Source organism: Oncorhynchus keta, unplaced genomic scaffold, assembly GCF_023373465.1.
Source record: "Oncorhynchus keta strain PuntledgeMale-10-30-2019 unplaced genomic scaffold, Oket_V2 Un_contig_3897_pilon_pilon, whole genome shotgun sequence".
Classification (NCBI taxonomy): domain Eukaryota; kingdom Metazoa; phylum Chordata; class Actinopteri; order Salmoniformes; family Salmonidae; genus Oncorhynchus; species Oncorhynchus keta.
In genome coordinates, this window is record NW_026287488.1 from 62,501 (window position 1) to 72,500 (window position 10,000).

The following is a 10,000-nucleotide window of genomic DNA, read 5'->3' on the forward strand; positions in this document are numbered from 1 at the left end:
CAGTATGGTCAGGGCGTGAGTTGGGGTGGGCAGTCTATGTTTGTTTTTCTATGATTTGGGTATTTCTATGTTTCGGCCTAGTATGGTTCTCAATCAGAGGCAGGTGTCATTTGTTGTCTCTGATTGAGAATCATACTTAGGTAGCCTGGGTTTCACTGTGTGTTTGTGGGTGTTTGTTTCCATGTCTGTATTTTCCACCACACGGTACTGTTTTGGGTTTCATTCATTCCACGTTTATTGTTTTTGCATTCAGTTGTTCATGTGTCCATTTTCGCATTAAAAGAACCATGGACACTTACCACACCGCATATTTGTCCTCTGATCCTTTTCACCTCTCCTCTTCGGAAGAAGAGGAGGAAATCCCTTACACTCACCGCAGACTGGGAGAAACCTTTTCCTTTAACAAGTCTGATCAGAAGGATATCCTGCTTTCACTGGAACAGGCCCAGATCTCCGCCTTTTGCGTGAAGAAAAGACGCCAGAAAAGGGGAGGCGAGCGAGTAAACTCCCAATGCCTTCCATTCTTCTTGCTAACGTGCAGTCATTGGAGAATAAAATGGATGACCTACTATGAAGATTATCCTACCAACGGGACATTAAAAACTATAACATCTTTGGTTTCACCGAGATGTGGTTGAATGAAGATATGGACAACATAGAGCTAGCGGGATTTTCCATGCACCGGCAGAACAGAGACGCTACCCCTGGTAGGACGAGGGGTGGGGGTGTGTGTCTTTATGTCAATAACAGCTGGTGCGCGATATCTAATATTAAAGAAGTCTCGAGGTATTGCTCACCTGAGGTAGAGTACCACATTATTAGAGTACCACACCAAGAGAGTTCTAATCTGTATTATTCGTAGTCATCTATTTACCACCACAAAACAAGCTGGCACTAAGACCGTTCTCAACCAACTCTATAAGGCCATAAGCAAAGAACAAAATGCTCACCCAGAAGCGGCGCTCCTAGTGGCCTGGGACTTTAATGCAGACAAACTTAAATCAGTTTTACCAAAATTTTACCAGCATGTCACATTTAATTTTTTTAACCTTTATTTAACTAAGCAAGTCGGTTAAGAACAAAATCTTATTTTCAATGACGGCCTAGGAACAGTGCCTGTTCAGGGGCAGAACGACAGATTTGTATCTTGTCAGCTCGGGGATTTGAACATGAAACCTTTCGGTTACTAGTCCAACGCTCTAACCACTAGGCTACCCTGCCGCCCCACATGTGCAACCAGGCGAAAAAAAAATCCTAGACCACCTTTACTCCACACAGAGATGCATACAAAGCTCTTCCCCGCCCTCAATTTGGCAAATCTGACCATAATTCTATCCTCCTGATTCCTGCTTGCAAGCAAAAACTAAAGCAGGAAGTACCAGTACCAATACGGAAGTGGTCAGATGACGCAGATGCTATACTATAGGACTGTTTTGCTAGCACAGACTGGAATATGTTCCCGGGATTCTTCCAATGGCATTGAGGAGTACACCACCTCAGTCATAGGCTTCATCAATAAGTGCATCGATGACGTCGTTCCCACAGTGACTGTACGTACACATCCCAACCAGAAGCCACAGATTACAGGCAACATCCGCATCGAGCTAAAGGCTAAAGCTGCCATTTCCAAGGAGCGGGACACTAATCCGGACGCTAATAAGAAATCCCGCTATGCCCTCAGACAAACCATCAAATAAGCAAAGCGTCAATACAGGATTAAGATTGAATCCTACTACACCGGCTCTGACTCTCGTCGGATGTGGCAGGGCTTGAAAACTATTACGGACTACAAAGGGAAACCCAGACGCGAGTTGCCCAGTGACGTGAGCCTACCAGACGAGCTAAATGCCTTTTATGCTCGCTTCGAGGCAAGCAACACTGAAGCATGCACAACAGCACCAGCTGTTCTGGATAACGCACTCTGTAGCCGATGTGAACAAAACCTTTAAACAGGTCAACATTAACAAAGCCGCTGGGCCAGACAGATGACCAGGACATGTAATCAAAGAATGCATGCTTCACTGACATTTTCAACATTTCCCTGACCGAGTCTGTAACATCTACATGTTTCAAGCAGACCACCATAGTCTATGTGTCCAAGGAAGCGGAAGTAACCTGCCTAAATGATTACCGCCCCGTGGCACTCACGTCAGTAGCCATGAAGTGCTTTGAAAGGCTGGTCATGGCTCACATCAACAGCATCCTCCCGGACACCCTAGACCTGCTCCAATTCGCATACCGCCCAACAGATCCACAGATGACGCCATCTCAATCGCACTCCACACCGCCCTTTCTCACCTGGACGAAAGGAACACCTATGTGAGAATAATGTTCATTGACTACAGCTCAGCGTTCAACACCATAGTGCCCACGAAGCTCATCACTAAGCTAAGGACTCTGGGACAAAACACCTCCCTCTGCAACTGGATCTTGGACTTCCTGACGGGCCGCACCCAGGTGATAAGAGTAGGCAACAACGCGTCTGCCACACGGATCCTTAGGGATAGGCGTCCCGTTAGCGGGACACCAGTCGACAACATCTGGTGAAATTGGAGGGCGCGCAATTCAAATAAAAAATCATTGTAATTTTAAAAAACATTCATGAACATACAACTAACTATCTTATATAATTTAAAAGCTTAAATGATTGTTAATCTAACTGCGTTGTCCGATTTACAATAGGCTTTACAGCGAAAGCATACTATGCGATTGTTTGAGGACGGCGCCCCACATCAACATATTTTTCAACCATTACAGGCTTCATAAAATCACAAATAGCGATTAAATAAATCACTTAGTTTTGAAAATCTTCCTCTGTTTGCAATCCCAAGGGTCCCAGCTACACCATGAATTGTCGTTTTGTTAGATAAAATTTTCTTTATATCCAAAAAGGTCTGTTTAATTGGCGCCATCGATTTCAGTAATCCAATCATTCAACATGCAGACAAAGGAGTCCAAAAAGCTACCTCTAAATTTTGTTCAAACAAGTCAAACTATGTTTCTATTAAATCCTCAGGTATCCTAAAATGTAAATAAACTATAATATTTCATACGGAAAGAAGTACGTTCAATAGAAAAGTAAAATTAGTAAGCACCCATCCTCTTCATTGCTTGCCAACCGACTGATTTTGAACAGGGAGTCTTTGTACAAAAACTCATAATTCTTGCTTGTTTTTGAAGAAACAAGCCTGAAACATTGAACAAAGACTGTTGACATCTAGTGGAAGCCATAGGAATTGCAATCTGGGAGCTGGAATTACATAGAAGCCATAGCTTTCCATTATAAGATCCTGGGAGCTCAAAAAGACAATCTCTGGTTGATTTTTCTTTGGAATTTTGCCTGCCATATCAACTGTGTTATAGTCTCAGACATTATTTAAACATTTCTAGAAACTGCAAAGTGTTTTCTATTCAATGCTACCAATTTTTGCATATCCTCGCTTCTGGGCCTGAGCAACAGGCAGTTTACTTTGGGAACATCAGTCAGGCGGAAATTCAGGAAAATAGACCCGAGCTCTAAGAAGATTTTTATTAAGACTGGGGCCCCTCAGGGCTGTGTACTTAGTCCCCTCCTGTATTGCCTGTTCACCCACGACTGCGTGGCCAAACATGACTCCAAAGCCCCATATACTACCCACCATTGCGACCTGTACGCTCTCGTTGGCTGGCCCTCGCTTCATATACGTTGCCAAACCCACTGGTTCCATGTCATCTACAAGACCCTGCTAGGTAAAGTCCCCCCCTTATCTCAGCTCGCTGGTCACCATAGCATCTCCCACCTGTAGCACACGCTCCAGCAGGTATATCTCTCTAGTCACCCCCAAAACCAATTCTTTCTTTGGCCGCCTCTCCTTCCAGTTCTCTGCTGCCAATGACTGGAACAAACTACAAAAATCTCTGAAACTGGAAACACTTATCTCCCTCACTAGCTTTAAGCACCAACTGTCAGAGCAGCTCACAGATTACTGCACCTGTACATAGCCCACCTATAATTTAGCCCAAACAACTACCTCTTTCCCAACTGTATTTCATTTATTTATTTATTTTGCTCCTTTGCACCCCATTATTTTTATTTCTACTTTGCACATTCTTCCATTGCAAAACTACCATTCCAGTGTTTTAATTACTATATTGTATTTACTTTGCCACCATGGCCTTTTTTGCCTTTACCTCCCTTCTCACCTCATTTGCTCACATTGTATATAGACTTGTTTATACTGTATTATTGACTGTATGTTTGTTTTCCTCCATGTGTAACTCGTTGTATCTGTCGAACTGCTTTGCTTTATCTTGGCCAGGTCGCAATTGTAAATGAGAACTTGTTCTCAACTTGCCTACCTGGTTAAATAAAGGTAAAATAAAAAAGTTTTCTGACGACACAACAGTGGTAGGCCTGATCACCGACAATGATGAGACGGCCTATAGGGAGGAGGTCAGAGAACTGGCAGTGTGGTGCCACGACAACAACCTCTCCCTCATTGTGAGCAAGACAAAGGAGCTGATCGTGGACTACAGAAAAAGGTGGGCTGAACAGGCCCCCATTAACATCGACCACGACAGTCGTGAAGAGGGCACGACAAAACCTTTTCCCCCTCGGGAGACTGAAAAGATTTGGCATGGGTCCCCAGATCCTCAAAAGTTTCTACAGCTGCACCATCGAGAGCATCCTGACCGGTTGCATCACTGACCGGGTATGGCAACTGCTCGGCATCTGACCATACGATGCTACAGAGGGTAGTGCGAACGGCCCAGTACATCACTGGGGCCAAACTTCCTGCCATCCAGGCTCTATGTAATAGGCGGTGAATTGCTGAACAATTCATAAAAATCGCCACTGGACAATTTACATTGACCCCTCTTCCCTTTTGTACACTGCTGCTACTCGCTGTTTGTTTGTTACCTAAGCATAGTCACTTCGTCCCCACCTACATGTACAGATTACCTCAACTAGCCTGTAGCCCTGCACACTGACTCGGGACCGGTGCCCCCTGTATATAGCCTCGTTATTGTTATTCTTATTGTGTTACTTTTTATTTTATCCTACTTGGTAAATATGTTCTTCTTCTTGAACTGCCGGTTAACTGTTGGTTAAGGGCTTGTATGTATGCATTTCACGGTAAAGTCTACACTTGTTGTGTTCAGCAAGTGGCAAATAAAGTTTGATTTGATTTGGTTTATTGCCATTTCTGTGCAATTTCTTCAGTTTTGTGCCTAATGAACACAACCCTCATGTGTTTGCTTTCCCTGTTGTAAATGTGTGCACTAAACCAGAGCCTACAGAGATCTGGAGAAAGACAAAATGAACATATTTGGGACTGGGCCAATTGCACTGCTCTCCAGTTTGCGGTTCTCCAGTGTGGTGCTTCGGCTAACGTTTCCCTTAGGAACAGATCTTGGATCCCCCAATGAACCTTAACCATTAGTGGGGAAAATGCTAAACTGTATCCAGCAGCAGCAACGTTTGAGTAGCAGGACAGACCCAGACCAGCTGTGGTCATCTTGGTTTTAGTGTGGCTGATCTCTTATTGGTGTTGCAGAGGACATGGAGGAATATGGCTCTCATTATGTAATTGTATATAGTTTAATTAAAGCCAGGAACAACGGCTGTGCATTGGGAGTCCAGTCATTCCACTCAATGGTTTTTGTGAGTTTCTGAGGCGCCACTGGGATGTCAGGCCGGGCTGTTGTTTTTCATTTCCAAAATGTAGGTCACGACTTTAGAGGAAACACACACATGCACACACACATGCACACACACATGCACACACACAGATCCTTACTGTGATATAGCTGTACACTAGATATTATTTCCTGTGGAAGTTTCCCCGAGGCCCTGACCTTAGCCAATGAATATGTAACAGGTGTGTTAGGATGGGCTGCAGTTGTGTAGAGGAATGTATACGTGTTCAAAGTATGTTATACTGTCTGTTGTAATAGTGTATGTTGTGTGTCTAGTTATGTGTTGCAGAGATACAAAGGGAAAGGGGTAAGAATATATATTTTAAAGTAGTGTCCTTTTAAAAAATAATAATACTTTGCCTTGGACCATTTTGTATTGGTACAAATATCAACCTAGTCAGTTGTACAAATGAAATTTGTCTTCCGCATTTAAAGGTGTGTATGTGTGTACACGTTGTACTATACTTGTGAGTATCAAAAGTCCTCAAGAATACTAAACCAACAAAAAAATCAGAGAAGTGAGATCATTTTTCCGGTCTTCACTTGTAAAAAGGCTATTTTTTGCTTTAGGGGTTAGGTTTAGGCTTAGTTTTAAGAGGGTTTCTGTTTGTGCTGGTGTCAAACGTTGGGCCTATTGCAACTTTCTGTGCTGTCTGTGTATAGCAAGTCAGTCTGGAGAATATGGGAAAACATTGGGAGGGTATTCGCCTGAGGGATCCATCAAATCAAATCAGGGGCGGCAGGGGAGCCTAGTGGTTAGAGCGTTGGGCTGACAAGGTACAAATCTGTCCTTCTGCCCCTGAACAGGCAGTTAACCCACTGTTCCTAGGCCGTCATTGAAAATAAGAATTTGTTCTTAACTGACTTGCCTAGTAAAATAAAGGTGCAAAAAAAAATAATCTAATTTTATTGGTTGCATACACATATTTATGAAGCTTGTTTCGTATAGTATCCACAGATTGTGAGCTAAAGATGAAAACCTTTCCTATGAGCATTATCATATTATTTATTGACTAACTATGGCTTTCCAAATCGCCCAACACTGCTATTTGTAAGGTTCATTATAATTGCATGTTGTGATTTTTTTTAACCATTCTTGAACCTGTGACCAGAAACAAGCTACATGGGGGCAATACCAGAGTAAATGATCTATTAATTCTCTCTTCGCAGGCAAAATGTACAGAGCTTAGATTGTTGTATGCCCCCTATATATAGCATTCTGTTGTTGGTGGCAAGAATTGTATATAAAAACTTAAATTGAAAAACTCTAAGTGTTGAATCAAGTATAGTTTTGTGTACCAGTTCATAAACCATATGTCATGGAATTGGTACATCGAAAATCTCTTCCCATTTATTTTGCAACCTGTATGGTGCAGCTGTCAACATTTTTGTCCTCAAATGAAACTGGTATATTTTTCTATTTATGCCAGTTCCTTTCAGCCAGTTTGTATCTTTAATATATGGCAGGCAAACAAGTTCCCTACCGTCTCCCTTTTCCACTTGCCTCCTCTATTTTTGTGGTACTGCATCCATTTGGTTGTAAATTTGGATTGAGCAGATATTCCCATATATTTTCAATAGCTAAATATGTGACATAACTCCTCCGTTTCTATTCATAATATCATTAATAAATATAATACCATTTAAAAGAAAATCTATAAAGAATGTTTTTTTATTCATCAGTATATTTGAGTTTAACCATAACATTTGTTGTAATATTTGTTCTATCTTGTCTTGAGGATAAAACTGAAATTGTAACCAGCTTTGTATGGCTTGTTTAAGAAAGTGCAATACTTTAAACAAAATGTCATTTTCAATTAGTCAGAAATGAGAAGTTATATATATGTATAAAAGCAAAAAGGCCATTTTTGAACAAAGGCTGAGCCTTTCTTTATAATCTACTGGAGAAACATTTTGGGTTTAAGTATCATTTATGTATTAGTGAAGCTTTTAGTGAGAGGTTTAAAGCTTTAATATTTAATCATTTTTGCCTCCCAAACTCATAGTCATTATATAAATAGGCACATTTCATTGTGTCTGGCGTAGCATTCCAAATAAAATGACATATTTTTTGTTCATATGATTTAAAAAGGGAGTCATCTGGAGTTGGCAGTGCCATTAGTAAGTGAGTTAAATGTGAAACGACCAAAGAGTTCATCAATGTGATTAATGTTTGTAGTGTGTTTGTTTCAGTTGGATAGAGGTGTTGATTGAGGCGTGTCAAGAAGGTGTGACTGGTTTCTCCTATATTAGGGTTAGGGAAAATACCATTTTAAATGTGAATCAATTGTAAGATATACCTGTGTGTGTGTGTGTGTGTGTGTGTGTGTGTGTGTGTGTGTGTGTGTGTGTGTGTGTGTGTGTGTGTGTGTGTGTGTGTGTGTGTGTGTGTGTGTGTGTGTGTGTGTGTGTGTGTGTGTGTGTGTGTGTGTGTGTGTGTGTGTGTGTGCGCCTGAGAGACATGAGCATATTCCAGTAGTGTATGAGTAAATAATGGTGTGTGTGTCTATATGATATATAATGGTGTGTGTGTGTGCATGTGCGTGTGTGTGTGTGCATGGTATATAATGGTGTGTGTGTCTGTATGGTATGTAATGGTGTGTGTCTATATGGTATATACTGGTGTGTGTCTGTATGGTATATAATGGTGTGTGTGTGTCTATGTGGTATTTAAGGGGTGTGTGTATATTTGGTATTTAAGGTGTGTGTGTGTGTGGTGTGTGGCTATATGGTATATAATGGTGGGTGTCTATAAGGTATATAATGGTGTGTTTCTCTATTATGTAATGGTGTGTGTGTGATTTTCTCTCCAGCATGGGGATGAGCCACGATGACGACCATGCTACCTGTACAGGCCACTCCCACATCATGTCTGGCGAATGGGTGAAGGGCCGTAACCCCAGCGACCTGTCATGGTCCCCCTGCAGCCGTGACGACCTGGAGAAGTTCCTCAGGTGAGACAAACAGACACTCTCTAGGTTACTAAGTGGAGCATAGCAATATTATGAGAGTGGAAAATGTGCCTCAGTTCACTGGCCTAAAGGGTCCAGTTTTCCACTTTCAGATTGACATACACTGACACACACACACACACACACACACACACACACACACACACACACACACACACACACACACACACACACACACACACACACACACACACACACACACACACACACACACGCATGCACACACTCACTGATACATACTCACACTCACTCACACACCCACCCACACACAGTCACACTCAAACATACACACAATCATTGTACAATATATCCCTCCGTCCAACTCACACACTTCCTTGAATAAATGACCTCTAGTTTTCTTCCAGCCATTATTTGATTGACTTTGACAAGGACTTCGTAACCAGTCACTCACAGTGATTGAACTGACTGTGTTCCAGCCCTGACCTCTGTCAGCCAGTTTAATCAAGTTGAATGGCGTCTCCTACTCAATGCATTCATCACAACTCTATGAGATGGCATCAGCTTTTATCTATGGGCTGCTGTTGCCAAGAATATTACCATAGCGATGGCTTGATTTATATTGCAAACAATGGATCTGATTGACTGTGACTGGAGCAGGGACTAGAAATGTAGTTTATTGGCTGTCTGGCGCTCTGAAATCAGTCCCTTGACATTGATCATTATTATATGTAACAGAAGTGTTAATGTTCACACTGTTAGTGCTGGGGTGGAACAAAAGCCTGTACATACTGCTGCCCTCCAGGACCAGAGTTGCCCAACCCCCTTTCAGCAGACCTGTGTGGTGAAAGGTGAATGTTGAGGTTCAGCCTAAATAAGTTTTACCCATGCACACACTGCAGGCATCAATATAACATTTAAGGATTTCTCTTTTCCTATACCACAATGTTATCAAAACCACATATTCCCGAGTCAAGGCACAGACAGTCTCCTTGCTGGATCCATAGTGTATGTTCTTCTAGGGTTGTGTCCCAAATGGCAACCTATTCCCTATATAGTGCACTACTCTTGACAAGGACCCATAGGGTAAAGTGTTTTCTGGATTATGTATGGTAGTGTGGATGTGTTTAACTATTCTTGTGGAGACCAGAAGTCCCCAGAAGTCCCCACAAGTAGAGTAAACTAACAGAAATTTTACCAACTGGGGACATTTTGTTGGTCCCCACGAGGTAAAATGCTAGAAGGTTTAGTATTAGGGTTAGAATTATGTTAAGGGTTAGGGTTAGGAGCTAGAGTTAGATTTAGGGTTAAGGGTTAGGGTTAGGAGCTAGGGTTAGATTTAGGGTTAGGGTTAGGAGCTAGGGTTAGATTTAGGGTTAGGGTTAGGAGCT

The 10,000-nt window shown here is 42.1% G+C and overlaps 1 protein-coding gene across 1 annotated transcript in view; it reads left to right on the top strand.

The window, feature by feature from the left end:
- LOC127924268 (A disintegrin and metalloproteinase with thrombospondin motifs 17-like) overlaps positions 1-10,000 on the top strand; it is a gene marked incomplete at its 5' end in the record, with an annotated part of 79,217 nt that overhangs the window by 37,255 nt on the left and 31,962 nt on the right. The window contains one exon of the mRNA XM_052508831.1: positions 8,493-8,633. Within this exon, the coding sequence (XP_052364791.1) occupies positions 8,493-8,633 (141 nt within the window). The remainder of the gene's footprint in view (positions 1-8,492; positions 8,634-10,000) is intronic.